General features: G+C 45.3%; 1 protein-coding gene across 1 annotated transcript; it reads left to right on the forward strand.

Moving 5' to 3' along the window:
* Positions 1–622: 622 nt before the first annotated feature.
* On the forward strand, positions 623–7982 carry LOC139394276 (uncharacterized). The gene is made up of 5 exons (XM_071142304.1): positions 623–1097; positions 1798–1895; positions 2031–2190; positions 4189–4297; positions 5615–7982. The coding sequence occupies exons 1-5, from the start codon at positions 866–868 to the stop codon at positions 7785–7787; spliced, it is 2772 nt and encodes a 923-aa protein (XP_070998405.1). The 5' UTR covers positions 623–865; the 3' UTR covers positions 7788–7982.
* Positions 7983–15775: the final 7793 nt, after the last annotated feature.

The raw sequence follows: 15775 nt of genomic DNA on the forward strand, positions 1-15775 counted from the left end.
TAATCATCCTTGAGATGAGGTGGAAGGAATTGTCCGTAGAGCTCCGACACAGATCTGTGGAAGGGAGACAAAAAAAATACAATTCTGACGCATTGAAGTTCCCAAAGAACACAGTGGCTACCATCGTTCCTAAAAGGAGAGGTTTGGAACCACCAAGGCTCTTCCTAGAGCTGGCCGCCTGGCCAAACTGAGCAATCAGGGGAGAAGGGCCTTGGTCTGGGAGGTTACCGAGAACCCGATGGTCACTCTGACAGAGATCTAGTGTTCCTCTGTGGAGATGAGAGACACCAACACTCACCTAAATAGCCCATATGCCACTGGGTGAGAGAAGTTTTCATTGTATTTGGGCAGCATTATATGAAGTGTTATGTGTTGTTCGTGATGAGCCAATCCCGGAGGAAAGTATTGGCTGTAAGAAGTAAGAACATAACATCTGGTTATTTTTGAATGACTTCTCATGACATTGCTTGCCAGACTGAACATTGAATTCATATTTTTCCAGTCTGCGTTACCCACTCCAGTCAGCAGATGGCGATATGAATTTTTCAGGTGATGCTTCTTGCGTGACGTATAATCTAGTGGACGGGCGGGAGGATTCTTCAACAGCGACAAAAGGTTCCTGATTTACCCACGCGGTGCTTTGCTAGCAAACCTAAAAATTGAAGCTCTTTAGACCAATCTTGTGTATATTACTCTTAGTGTTTTGAACATAATTACCTATCTACTGGTTCATTTAAACGTAATTTGCTTGTTAAATTAGCAAATGTGTTACATTGATACTGCACTAGGCTAATCTCCCGGAGCATAAACTCACTAATCTCGACGGAGAAAGAAACTGGTGAAAGGAGGCAAAGAAGCTTCAAGGATGAATAAGGAGGCTATCACATTGAAACAAGAGGATGATATTACAGTGAAAGAGGAATATGGGAACGAGGTTGTCAAAGTGGAAAAAGAGGTAGAAGCTTTCAGAATCAAAACGGAGGAAGAAACGTTTGGAGTAAAAGAGGCGAGTGTCTCAATAAAAGAGGAGAGTGTCTCAATAAAAGAGGAAGACGCTTTGGGAGTGAAAAACGAGACTGAAGATCCGATTACCACCAGTGAGTACTGTCTTGTAAACAGGGGCACTATGCAGTTGTTTAAATATATATTTTTAAAATGGGCATTATACTGAAGTTCTGCACTTTTAGTATGTTGTTCAGTACTGTAGGAATTGTTTAAGGGGCGATCTGCCATTGGTACATACATTTTTGGAACGTCAAAATTAGATTTATTGAATTTTCCATGTGGTCTATATTAAAGTGCCCTTAATCTAATACAACAGGCTTTTAAAATATAATATACAGTGCATCATTTATACTTAAAATGTCGAAGGGACGCAAAAGGCATCCATTTTGTGGAACGGCCATTTAACATTTGCATCACAGTGGTGTGGGGGAAAAGTACGCAATTGTGATACTTGAGTAAAAGTAAAGATACCTCAAAAGAAAATTACTCAAGTAAAAGCGAATCACCCAGTAAAATACTACTTGAGTAAAAGTCTAAAATGTACTGAAATATAAATCATTTCAAATTCCTTATATTAAGCAAAGCAGATGGTGCCATTTTCTTGTTTGTTTTTATTTTGACGGATAGCCAGGGACACACTCCAACCCTCTAACAATCTACAATTGAAACGTGTGTTTATTGAGTCCGCCAGATCGGAGGCAGTAATGATTTACCAGGGATGTTCTCTTGATTAGTGTGTGAATTGGGCCATTTTCCTGTCCTGCTAAGAATTTGATGTTCTCGTTCACACAGGAGAGAGACATGACTATCGTGGATCCTCCGGGGAGCCTCAACAACCTCATGAAGCTGAAGAGGCAGAGAAGAGTCTCTCCAGATCAGAACACCAGATGGTACAGCCTGGTCTGATCTAGCATACAGCTTGCTCTATTGTGCTCTGGGCTGGGTTTCTGTAAAGCACTTTATGACAACAGTGACATCAGCATCCATAATGATATGTGTCTGTGTCCCCTCTTTATGGTTACCAGGACAACGCTAGCCCTTCCTCCCTCCTGGAGTCCCAGTGTCGTGCCTCTCCCGGGATGAAGAGGTTGTCTGTGCTGCTGGTGGACTGCAGGACAAGAACGGGGCTGAGTGGAACTGTGATAGGAGGAGAAGAGAAGAAAGGATCAGATTTGACTCATCAAAGTAAGTGCTGTAGTTTAGTTTGAACAAATACAATAGATCTGCCCACTGGTATCTGTTACCAGGACAACCAGCAGAGTTCTGTTAGTTGACAGGAAGGTGGACTGGTATCTGTTACCAGGACAACCAGCAGAGTTCTGTTAGTTGACAGGAAGGTGGACTGGTATCTGTTACCAGGACAACCAGCAGAGTTCTGTTAGTTGATATGAAGATGGACTGGTATCTTTTACCAGTGGGGCTGTCCCCGACTAATAAAAAATCTTGTTTGACTTAGTCACCTGTTCTTTTGACCAATCGATTGGTACACATTTTAAACGTGTATTTCTATATATACACTACTGTTGAAAAGTTTGGGGTCACTTAGAAATGTCCTTGTTTGTGAAAGAAAAGCACATTTGTTGTCCATTTAAAATAACATCAAATTGATCAGCAATACACTGTAGACATTGTTAATGTTGTAAATGACCATTGTAGCTGGAAACTCCAGTTTTTTTTTATGGAATATCTAAATAGGCGTACAGAAACCCATTATGAGCAACCAGTGGGAGGCCCCGGTGCACATCTGAGTAAGAGTACAAGTACATTAGTGTCTAGTTTGAGAAAGACGCCTCACAACTGGCAGCTTCATTAAATAGTACCCACAAAACACCAGCCTCAACGTCAACAGTGAAAAGGCGACTCCGGGATGCTGGCCTTCTAGGCAGAATTGCAAAGAAAAAGCCTTATCTCAGACTGGCCAATACAAATAAAAGATTAAGATGGGCAAAAGGACACAGACACTGGACAGAGGAACTCTGCCTAGAAGGCCAGCATCCCGGAGTCGCCTCTTCACTGTTGACGTTGAGACTGGTGTTTTGCGGGTATTGTTGAGGACTTGTGAAGCGCCTGTATCTCAAACTAGACACTCTAATGTACTTGTACTCTTGCTCAGTTGTGCTCCGGGGCCTCCTACTCCTCTTTCTATTCGGGTTAGAGTCAGTTTGTGATGTTCTGTGAAAGGAGTAGGACACAGCGTTGTACGAGATCTTCAGTTTCTTGGCAATTTCTCACATGGAATAGCCTTCATTTCTCAGAACCAGAATAGACTGACAAGTTTCAGAAGAAAGTTCTTTGTTTCTGGCCATTTTGAGCCTGTAATCAAACCCACAAATGCTGATGCTCCAGATACTCAACTAGTCTAAAGAAGGCCAGCTGTATTGCTTCTTTTAACCAGAACAACCGTTTTCAGCTGTGCTAACATAATTGCAAAAGGGTTTTCTAGTGATCAATAGCCTTTTTTAAGGGATAAACTTGGATTAGCTAACACAACGTGCCATTGGAACACAGGAGTGATGGTTGCTGATAATGGGCCTCTGTAGACAATAATGGGCCTCTACGTAGATAATCCACAAATAATCAGCCATTTCCAGCTACAATAGTCATTTACAACATTAACAATGTCTACACCGTATTTATGATCAATTTGATGTTATTTTAATTGACAAAGGGACATTTCTAAGTGACCCTGAACTTTAGAAGGGTAGTGTACCTCCCAACACGATCCGCGTTGGAAACAGCATTCTGCATGAATTCCGACTCTTTCAACTTGCAGCAAAAACAATTTTCTGAAATCTAATTGGCTAAACGTTGTTTATCACGGTGAAGTTCGGTTTCTGTGCAAATCCTCAGACACTCGTTTCATCATTCTACATTCTGTATTGGCTATACAACACCTGGTGGTGTCCAATGGCCACCTATCGTTTTGAAACCTAGCTGGGTAGCCAATGAGCTGGGATTTCCAGCAGTATGCGAACGCCGTTTTGTAGGACAAACAGCCATCATGCTAGAGCTGTGCGCAACAGAGTTCATTCTCTGGTGAAAGGAAACCAGATGCACGGTAGTTTACGTTTCACAGCTGTTCGTTCTCTTCTACAGACTTCTCAAATCTGAAAAAGTTAAACATGGCTACTAAGAGTGGAAAAGCTAAATCAAAGTATAAACATTTTGATGATATTATTGCAGAAATTGAGAGTGACACAGAAGGAATGGACGAGGACTCTGTGAGTGATCTGAGTTTTGATTCCAGCGAGGATGACATGTTTTTGGAAGGAGAAGATCCAGTTTTCGATCAGTAAGTAAAACATGTTTTTGCTTCTCATGCTAATGCAGTTGTTTAAATGGTTACATATTAATTTGAGATTTTTTTTATTGATTTATATACGGTGGGGAGAACAAGTATTTGATACACTGCTGATTTTGCAGGTTTTCCTACTTACAAAGCATGTAGAGGTCTGTCATTTTTATCAACGGTACACTTCAACTGTGAGAGACGGAATCTAAAACAACAAATCCAGAAAATCACGTTGTAGGATTTTTTAAGTAATTAATTTGCATTTTATTGCATGATATTAGTATTTGACCACCTACCAACCAAAAAGATGAGAGGCCTGTAATTTTCATCATGGGTACACTACAACTATGACAGACAAAATGAGAAAGAAAAATGAGAAAATCACATTGTAGGATTTTTTATGAATTTATTTGCAAATTATGGTGGAAAATAAGTATTTGCCTCATCTTTTTAAGTGGGAGAACTTGCACAATATATATATGTTTACAAATTACAGGCCCCTCATCTTTTTAAGTGGGAGAACTTGCACAATATATATATGTTTACAAATTACAGGCCCCTCATCTTTTTAAGTGGGAGAACTTGCACAATTGGTGGCTGACTAAATACTTTTTTGGCCCACTGTATATACACTGCTAAAAAAAATAAAGGGAACACTTAAACAACACAATGTAACTCCAAGTCAATCACACTTCTGTGAAATCAAACTGTCCACTTAGGAAGCAACACTGATTGACAAATTTCACATGCTGTTGTACAAATGGAATAGACAACAGGTGGAAATTATAGGCAATTAGCAAGACACCCCCAATAAAGGAGTGGTTCTGCAGGTGGGGGCCACAGACCACTTCTCGGTTCCTATACTTCCTGGCTGATGTTTTGGTCACTTTTGAATGCTGACGGTGTTGGCTAGTCATTGTGAGTGAGGGTCTGTTTGTATGTATGAGAACGACCCATAGCCTATGTTTCTGTATATATGTATGTATATATAATATGTGTGTGTGTGTATATATATATATATATATATATATATATATATATATATATATATTTAATTGTATGGTGTAGAATGTAGGCAAACACAGCCAGCATGCTTCCTCCAATCAGTCTACATTAGAGGGAGCATGGTTTACCAGCTGCTGCTCCACCCCACATGAAATAGCCTATTTGAGGCAGGCCCACAACACAGTGAAATGGAACAGCACTTTGTGCCCTGTACTCATATATATATATATATAAAAAAATGTGTGTGTTTATTATACCTTATACCATTATACCATATGTGAAACTATTCTAACTGAACATTTTCTTTCACAGTGACACTGACTCCGACTGGGAGCCCCCAGTGCCAACTTGTCCATCCCCCTCTGAAGCTGGTTCATCCTCTGGCTCCACACCTCCCGGGCCGTCTAGAGGACCGACAAAGAAGAGGAAGAGGGGAAGTGTGCCACCCGCTAACAGAGGGAAAGAAAGGCGTTGGCACACCGTCCTAGAAGACGATGTGGAGCCACCCCAACCAACTTTTAAGCCGAAAAGGAAGCCAGGACCTCAGCTAAACATGACTGCTACGTACAGCCCCCTTCAGCTTTTTCAGCTGTTCTTCACCCAATCCGTTGTAGAGTCGCTCGTGTCTAACACGAATAAGTATGGGAAGATGAAGCAAGCAGGCAAAAGGGTAGCATGGAAGCCCATATCCACGTCAGAGTTTTTCTGCTACCTTTCACTGGTCATCTACATGGGGCTGGTGAGGCTGGAAAGCCTGAAGGACTACTGGAAAACGTCATCTGTCTACCAACTGCCTTTCCCCTCGACAGTTATGTCCTGCAAAAGGTTTCTGGATCTCTCCCAGGCGCTTCACATCAGTGACCCAAAGGTTGATGAAGAGAACGAGAAGAAGAAGAAGAGGGGCACAGCGAGGTTCGATACGCTGTGCAAAATCAAACCTCTCTACCACAGCATCGTCGAGGCCTGCAAGACGTACTTTCAGCCAGCCCAGAACGTGTCAATCAATGAGAGGATGGTGGCCTCAAAGGACAGAATTGGCCTCCAACAATACATGATAAACAAACCAACCAAGTGTGGTCTCAAGCTGTTTGTGTTGGCTGACTCTGCGTGTGCCTACACGTGCAATTTCTTGGTCTACGAGGGGAAGAAGAGTTTTGCTACCGGTAAGGAACTCAGCTATGCCTCTGTAATGGTGTTATTGGATTTTCAACTGCTCGGGAAGGGCTACAAACTGTTTGTGGATTACTTCTACACAAGCCCTACCCTGTTTGCAGAGCTTAGGAAGCGGGGAGTGTGGGCTTGTGGCACCATTCGTACCTCCAAGGTGGGCTTCCCGAAGACGAAGGTGAACAACATGCCTAAGTGGGCTGAGCGGGGGACCATGAGATGGATCCGTAAAGATGGCCTGCTGTTTGTGAAGTGGATGGATGCCAAAGAGGTGGTGATGTGCTCCACTATCCACAAGTCCTTCAGTGGAGATCACGTCGTCAGGCGTGTGAAGGACGCTACAGGGGCATGGACCACCAAAAATATCCCCATTCCAACTGCGGTAAAGGACTTCAACAAGAGCATGGAAGGTGTGTACCTATCAGATGTGCTGACGGGCTATTACAATGTTCTCCACAAGACAATGAAATGGTACAAGACCTTCTTCTATCATTTCATCGACATCGCCGTGGTGAATGCATTCATCCTACACAAGGAAATGGCGACGAGCTGTGGAAAGCCCTTCCTCTCACAGAAAGCCTTCCGAGAGCAGCTCATCAAGGAGCTGGCTGGCCACAGCACCACTGCACCAAGTCCTGTCCCTTCTGCTCGAGAGCAGCTCATCAAGGAGCTTGCTGGCCACAGCACCACTGCACCAAGTCCTGTCCCTTCTGCTCGAGAGCAGCTCATCAAGGAGCTTGCTGGCCGCAGCACCACTGCACCAAGCCCTGTCCCTTCTGCTCAAGAGCAGCTCATCAAGGAGCTTGCTGGCCGCAGCACCACTGCACCAAGTCCTGTCCCTTCTGCTCGAGAGCAGCTCATCAAGGAGCTGGCTGGCCACAGCACCACTGCACCAAGTCCTGTCCCTTCTGCTCGAGAGCAGCTCATCAAGGAGCTTGCTGGCCGCAGCACCACTGCACCAAGCCCTGTCCCTTCTGCTCGAGAGCAGCTCATCAAGGAGCTTGCTGGCCGCAGCACCACTGCACCAAGCCCTGTCCCTTCTGCTCGAGAGCAGCTCATCAAGGAGCTTGCTGGCCGCAGCACCACTGCACCAAGCCCTGTCCCTTCTGTCCCTCCTGCCACAAGTGTTCATCTGCCCAAATATATTTGTGCAGGCATGGATGTGCCTAAGGGCCAAAGGGGCTCAGCATGGAGGCGTTGCTGTGTTGTCTGCAAGATGAAGTCCCCCATCACATGCCCCACATGCTCAGTGACCCTCTGCTTTACATCGGAGAGAGACTGCTACGGCATCTGGCATCAGCAGCAGAATATTGTCTAGAGCTTTGGCAAAGTGGGTGGGGTTTTATCCTTCCTGTTTGGCCCAGTCTCATCGGATGGGGCCACAGTGTCTCCTGACCCCTCCTGTCTCAGCCTCCAGTATTTATGCTGCAGTAGTTTGTGTCGGGGGGCTAGGGTCAGTTTGTTATATCTGGAGTACTTCTCCTGTCCTATTCGGTGTCCTGTGTGAATTTAAGTGTGCTCTCTCCAATTCTCTCGTTCTCTCTCTCGGAGGACCTGAGCCCTAGGACCAGGCGTCAGGCCTACCTGGCATGATGACTCCTTGTCGTCCCCAGTCCACCCGGCCGTGCTGCTGCTCCAGTTTCAACTGTTCTGCCTGCGGCTATGGAACCCTAAACTGTTCATTTTGACTCTTGAGGTGTGTAGAAAAAAGCCAAAAGAGATCAGACCCCTCCCCCAGTAGCCGATCCAGAGCCACATCCATGGGCTCTAAGACCAACTATTGACTGGGGAATGCGGGAAGAAACTGCCACAAACAGCAAGTGACCAGCAGAGGGAGCCAAATACACAGGAACTACAAGTACTGGACATTAAACAAGAACCAACCTACAGGAAGACTGAGGAGGAGTGGTAGGAACAGATCTACCAAACCAACGCCCCCAACGGAAGAATACTTATGGGCATCAGTGCTGAAGGAATTAACATTGGACTAAGTGCTACTTAATCTTGAGCTGCAAAGAAAAGTGGCAAGGACATAATGTAATGGCACACTGTGTTAAGATAGATTGCACTCCCGAACATCTTCCCCCCAAACTGAGTGTCTAAAAGAGGTATAAAAGGAGGAGAGATCAGTGCCAAGGCATGATCCTCAACCCATATGATTTGGACATCATAGAGAATCATCAGACAAGGTAAATTACTTGTACTATACTCTGTTTGTATTGACTACTTTGACATCAAGGCACGAGCTAAACTATTGACTGGTATATCTTAAAGAATTGTGTTGTACACTGGAAGCTCACTCCACTTAAAAAGAGTAAGAGAACAGGGTTGTGGAAGAGAGAACTTCACCACCTCAACGGAGCGAGGCGTAGAGAACTCTTGGGAGCAACAACGTTCCATCTTTGGGAGTGCCAGAGACCATCGCAGTTTGGCGAGATTGGAAAAAAAGCCCAGAAATAGTTAAAGCCTCGTAGTAGCCAAGGGTCGACAAAAGGAAATCAATATCTAAACAGTAGGCAGTAAAAACCATAGGAAATTCGGACTAAATAAGAAGATTATAAGTCGTATAAACACCAGAAAATATTACTACTCTTATAGAGACCAGGGGAAGGACCAAGGGGAATAGAGCTTCAAGGTGAATATTACTACTCTTATAGGGACCAGGGGAAGGACCAAGGGGAATAGAGCTTCAAGGTAAATATATGGCTGTTTGCTTTGTTTAAGAGTTATAAGAAGTGTTTTAAGCGAATTATATTTGCAATATTACTTGGCATAGCATAGCGCATTAAGGATTGATTGAGCATTATTGATGTATTAGGAAACTGTAGAACCATTGAATTGTAATAATGTGTATAAGACAAAAAACTGAGTGACTTAATAAAAGCTTGAAACTTTGACAACTAGGCCAGATTAACGATCTGGAGAGCAAACGCCTTTAACACTCTCACTGAACAGAAAGTGACCCTGGTTATAGGTTAAAGTGATTGCACTAAAGAATATTTCATTGTGTGGACAATAATATATTTTTAGGAGAGTCAAAATATATACCAATACTAGTTTCCAAGTGACTACTAGCTGACGAGCATAATAACTAACAGAAGATGAGTTATTAGGTATTGATATATAAAAGAAGACCCAAGGTAAGGGAGTATAGGAAGAATCGATAAACATAAAGTACTCCTCTATCCAAGGCCCCACACTAGACCGGGAAAATAAGGGAGTGACAACGTGAACGAAGGAACAAACCCAACTCACGCGAAGGGCCATTACGAAGAAATAGAAGGGTTGGTAGGGCCGCACGGCTAGGCCCCTGTTACACCGCAGTAACTAAAATCCTAAAGTACTCTGCCCAGCCAGAGGACGGGATGGAGGCCTATGCTGCAGGCGACGGGCAAAAGTCAACACCTTGACAGCTGTCCTGTTGCACCCTCTACAACCACTGATCTCCACCCGGCACAGCCAGAAGAGGACTGGCCACCCCTCATAGCCTGGTTCCTCTCTAGGTTTCTTCCTAGGTTTTGGCCTTTCTCGGGAGTTTATCCTAGCCACCGTGCTTCTATACCTGCTTGCTTGCTGTTTGGGGTTTTAGGCCAGGGCTATATAAATAGATTTGATTTGATAGAGGACTGAGGGTCTTCCAAATATTATTTTGTAAATGTTTTTTTCCCCAAAACAATCCCGTTTTTTTTCCCCAAAATTGTTTTCATATTTTTTTTGGGGGGGGTGTATTAGAATACCATTATATATAGACTGAAGGAGCCGAGATGTGTGGGGATGATCACTTTGACGGAGGCTGGTATAGCAGGTGTGGGGATGATCACTTTGATGGAGACTGGTATAGCAGGTGTGGGGATGATCACTTGGAGACTGGTATAGCAGGTGTGGGGATGATCACTTTGATGGAGACTGGTATAGCAGGTGTGGGGATGATCACTTTGACGGAGACTGGTATAGCAGGTGTGGGGATGATCACTTTGATGGAGACTGGTATAGCAGGTGTGGGGATGATCACTTTGACGGAGGCTGGTATAGCAGGTGTGGGGATGATCACTTTGACGGAGACTGGTATAGCAGGTGTGGGGATGATCACTTTGATGGAGGCTGGTATAGCAGGTGTGGGGATGATCACTTTGATGGAGACTGGTATAGCAGGTGTGGGGATGATCACTTTGATGGAGACTGGTATAGCAGGTGTGGGGATGATCACTTTGATGGAGACTGGTATAGCAGGTGTGGGGATGATCACTTTGATGGAGACTGGTATAGCAGGTGTGGGGATGATCACTTTGATGGAGACTGGTATAGCAGGTGTGGGGATGATCACTTTGATGGAGACTGGTATAGCAGGTGTGGGGATGATCACTTTGATGGAGGCTGGTATAGCAGGTGTGGGGATGATCACTTTGATGGAGGCTGGTATAGCAGGTGTGGGGATGATCACTTTGATGGAGACTGGTATAGCAGGTGTGGGGATGATCACTTTGATGGAGACTGGTATAGCAGAAGAGAATTGCAAAAGGAATAAAGTGTTGGAACTGTGGATGAGAACACGATGCGACACCCTTGGAAGGCCCAAATAGGGTGAAAGAGACGGAGGTCAAAATCAGAGTGTAAAAGTTTAACTTTCATCCGTCCCCTCACCCCGACCCGGGCTTGAACCGGGGTCCCTCTACACACATAGACAACTGACACCCACGAAGCATCGCTCCACAAAAGCCACGGCCCATGCAGAGCAAGGGGAACAACTACTTCAAGGCCTCAGAGCGAGTGGCGTCACCGATTGAAACGCTATTAGCGCACACCACCGCTAACTAGCTAGCCATTTCACATCGGTTACAAGAGCAGTCTGATTCAGTCAGGCCACCTGATGGCACTCTGATATCCTGTTTCCATGGACACATCTGAAATCCGGCTACCTGATGGCACTCTGATATCCTGTTTCCATGGACACATCTGAAATCAGGCTACCTGATGGCACTCTGATATCCTGTTTCCATGGACACATCTGAAATCCGGCTACCTGATGGCACTCTGATATCCTGTTTCCATGGACACATCTGAAATCTGGCTACCTGATGGCCCTCTGATATCCTGTTTCCATGGACACATCTGAAATCCGGCTACCTGATGGCACTCTGATATCCGGGAATGAACCCGGGTCTGTGTTAACGTCTCTAGCACTGCGATGCCGATTAAGATGAGCAGTATAAGGTGCTACCATGACCACTGCATCATCTACCTCCTGCCTATGGTCAGTTTAATATCGAATTATTACTGTGCGTGTAAATGTCCTTGTTGATTCCTGCAGCTGAACTATTCCCTGGAATTAAAATACTTAACATCTGAGGAGCTACATGGACTCTCACGCTGTCCCGCTCTCTCAGGCCCCACATAGGATTTTGAGGTTTTCGAATAACTGAGGGTTTAGGAATATGTACATATATTCCCCCATAGTGGAATTACTTTTCCTGAGTGAATTGTTTCAACCCCGTTCAATTGGTGGCGATAAAACGGCTTTAGAGCCAATAAACTCAAAGAAGAAGTCAGCAACCTATCGGAGGTGTTCGGTGAGAGAAAGGCGGGTTGAGGTTGCCAGGGTTACAGTAGGACAGAAAGTGTTGTATGCCGATAGCAGTGAAGAGAGTGGTAGAGGAAGATGGGTACAGGGTGAGGGATCCCGAGAGGATCCCTGTGAATAGGCAGAGATCAAGGGGAGAGTGATGGGAAGAATTTGTGCTTCAGTAAAGGTGGGCTTTTTTTTATAGCATTCATAGCCATGGTTGTCAACTGTACTACAGAAATGGATCGGAGGTCACAGGAGGTTGTTGGGGGCTGCGACAGAGAAGTACTCTGGATTGCGAGGATTTACTGCAGAACAGTTGCAGGGGGTGTTGAGTGGTTGTGTTCTGTCCTCCCAGACCGTTGGCCTGGAGTACGATTAAATAGGATTAAATAGTGGAATGGGTTAATAGTTGTCAGGGAAACTTTCATTTGACACAATTTGTGTTACCGAATCAAGAATTGAATGTTGGTTGGCCGTAAATGGCCTCACACACCAGTACAGCAGGTGGCGGTATACGCACCTTAAACCCGGATGAGCGCCGCCAACCAAATCCTAAAGAAGAAGAAGTCAACCACCTCGGTATCTTGCTAGGCAACAAAGCTGAAACATTGGTGCTCTTCAGACGCTTTCGGTGATTATTAGCCACTGTGTTTTAAACTCATTTTTTTGTCGTCTAGTTAGTTACTACCCCTTTCGTTTAAATATTCCGTTGTTAGTCATCTAGCTAGCTGGTTAAGTTAGGACTAGTATTAGACGAGTTGCTAATGCTAACTAGCTAGCAAGTTAGCATCCCCGACCATGAGCTCACTAAGCTACTCCACCCATGAGGAGGTCTGCTGGACGGAGAAAGAAACTCTGGTGAAAGAGGAGGAGGAAGAGAAATATGTTACAATACAAAAACAAGTAGAGGGTGAGGCTGTTGACGTGAAAGTAGAAGAGAAAGACGTTTCAGTGAAAGAAGAGGAAGACGCGTTCAGAGTGGAAGAGGATGTTACAGTGAAAGAGGAGGATGTTACTGAAGAGATGGAGAATGCCGTTTTTGGAATGAAGAAGGATGAGGGGGAGGTTACTGTGAAGGAAGAGGAGGAAGACTATGCCGTTTTTGGAATGAAGGAGGGGGAGGTTACTGCTACTGTGAAGGAAGAGGAAGAAGCTTTCAGTGTAAAAGAGGAGGAGGATGTTACTCTGAAGGAGGAGAATGCAGTTTTTGGAATGAAGGAGGAGGGCGAGATTACTGTCTCAGCAAAAGAAGAGGAAGAAGCTTTCAGAGTGAAAGAGGAGGAGGAGGGGGAGGTGACTGTTTCAGCAAAAGAAGAGGAAGAAGCTTTCAGTGTAAAAGAGGAGGAGGATGTTACTCTGAAGGAGGAGAAAGAGGAGAATGCCGTTTTTGGAATGAAGGAGGAGGGGGAGATTACTGTCTCATTATTGGAGGAGGAGGAGGAGAAAGAAGAAGAAGAGATGACAGGAGATCTGATTAACGACGGTAAGTACTGTCTTAATTGCAGGTTCAAACCCCCGAGCTGACATGATTCAAATCCCCGAGCTGACATGATTCAAATCCCCGAGCTGACATGGTTCAAATCCCTGAGCTGACATGGTTCAAATCCCCGAGCTGACAAGGTACAAATCTGTCGTTCTGCCCCTGAACAGGCAGTTAACCCACTGTTCCTAGGCCGTCATTGAAAATAAAAATTTGTTCTTTAACTGACTTGCCTAGTTAAATAAAGGAAAAATAAAAAGAGTAAAGTTATTATTTTGTATTTATTATAGTTATTATCAATGGTAGTATTATTAGGTCCTTGGTTGTTTAGTTGTAAGGTAAGGCAGACTGATCTGGTTTAAAATGAAACATACATTGGACCTTTATTGAACTATTTTCAATGACGGCCTACAGTGGATGAACTGGTCTAGGAACAGTGGATGAACTGGTCTAGGAACAGTGGATTGGTCTAGGAACAGTGGGTTGAACTGGTCTAGGAACAGTGGGTTGGTCTAGGAACAGTGGGTTGGTCTAGGAACAGTGGGTGAGCTGGTCTAGGAACAGTGGATGAACTGGTCTAGGAACAGTGGGTGAACAGGTCTAGGAACAGTGGGTGAACTGGTCTAGGAACAGTGGGTTGGTCTAGGAACAGTGTGTTAACTGGTCTAGGAACAGTGGTTTGGTCTAGGAACAGTGGGTTGGTCTAGGAACAGTGGGTTGGTCTAGGAACAGTGGGTGAACTGGTCTAGGAACAGTGGATGAACTGGTCTAGGAACAGTGGATGAACTGGTCTAGGAACAGTGGGTTGGTCTAGGAACAGTGTGTTAACTGGTCTAGGAACAGTGGGTTGGTCTAGGAACAGTGGATGAACTGGTCTAGGAACAGTGGGTTGGTCTAGGAACAGTGGGTGAACAGGTCTAGGAACAGTGGGTGAACTGGTCTAGGAACAGTGGGTTGGTCTAGGAACAGTGGGTGAACAGGTCTAGGAACAGTGGGTGAACTGGTCTAGGAACAGTGGGTTGGTCTAGGAACAGTGGGTTGGTCTAGGAACAGTGGGTGAACAGGTCTAGGAACAGTGGGTGAACAGGTCTAGGAACAGTGGGTTGGTCTAGGAACAGTGGGTGAACTGGTCTAGGAACAGTGGGTGAACTGGTCTAGGAACAGTGGATAAACTGGTCTAGGAACAGTGGGTGAACAGGTCTAGGAACAGTGGGTTGGTCTAGGAACAGTGGGTTGGTCTAGGAACAGTGGGTGAGCTGGTCTAGGAACAGTGGGTGAACTAGGAACAGTGGGCTAACTGGTCTAGGAACAGTGGGTTGGTCTAGGAACAGTGGGTTGGTCTAGGAACAGTGGGTGAGCTGGTCTAGGAACAGTGGGCTAACTGGTCTAGGAACAGTGGGCTAACTGGTCTAGGAACAGTGGGTGAACTGGTCTAGGAACAGTGGGGTGAACTGGTCTAGGAACAGTGGGGTGAACTGGTCTAGGAACAGTGGGTGAACTGGTCTAGGAACAGTGGGTTGGTCTAGGAACAGTGGATGAACTGGTCTAGGAACAGTGGGTTGGTCTAGGAACAGTGGGTTGGTCTAGGAACAGTGGGTGAACTGGTCTAGGAACAGTGGGTGAACTGGTCTAGGAACAGTGGGTGAGCTGGTCTAGGAACAGTGGGTGAACTGGTCTAGGAACAGTGGGTGAACTGGTCTAGGAACAGTGGGTTGGTCTAGGAACAGTGGGTGAACAGGTCTAGGAACAGTGGGTTGGTCTAGGAACAGTGGGTGAACTGGTCTAGGAACAGTGGGTTGGTCTAGGAACAGTGGATGAACTGGTCTAGGAACAGTGGGTTGGTCTAGGAACAGTGGATGAACTGGTCTAGGAACAGTGGGTTGGTCTAGGAACAGTGGGTGAGCTGGTCTAGGAACAGTGGGTTGGTCTAGGAACAGTGGGTGAGCTGGTCTAGGAACAGTGGGTTGGTCTAGGAACAGTGGGTTGGTCTAGGAACAGTGGGTGAACTGGTCTAGGAACAGTGGGTGAACTGGTCTAGGAACAGTGGATGAACTAGGAACAGTGGGTGAACTGGTCTAGGAACAGTGGGTTGGTCTAGGAACAGTGGATGAACTGGTCTAGGAACAGTGTGTTGGTCTAGGAACAGTGGATGAACTGGTCTAGGAACAGTGGGTGAACTAGGAACAGTGGGTTAACTGGTCTAGGAACAGTGGGTGAACTGGTTTAGGAACAGTGGGTGAACTGGTTTAGGAACAGTGGATGA

Source organism: Oncorhynchus clarkii, unplaced genomic scaffold, assembly GCF_045791955.1.
Source record: "Oncorhynchus clarkii lewisi isolate Uvic-CL-2024 unplaced genomic scaffold, UVic_Ocla_1.0 unplaced_contig_458_pilon_pilon, whole genome shotgun sequence".
Taxonomy (NCBI): domain Eukaryota; kingdom Metazoa; phylum Chordata; class Actinopteri; order Salmoniformes; family Salmonidae; genus Oncorhynchus; species Oncorhynchus clarkii.

Bases quoted from the DNA above. Each gene is read 5' to 3' on its own strand.
- LOC139394276 (XM_071142304.1), top strand. From the start codon at position 866: ATGAATAAGGAGGCTATCACATTGAAACAAGAGGATGATATTACAGTG. The intron at 1,896-2,030 runs GTACAGCCTGGT...TATGGTTACCAG, and splicing joins CCAGATCAGAACACCAGATG to GACAACGCTAGCCCTTCCTC. The intron at 2,191-4,188 runs GTAAGTGCTGTA...ATATTATTGCAG, and splicing joins ATCAGATTTGACTCATCAAA to AAATTGAGAGTGACACAGAA.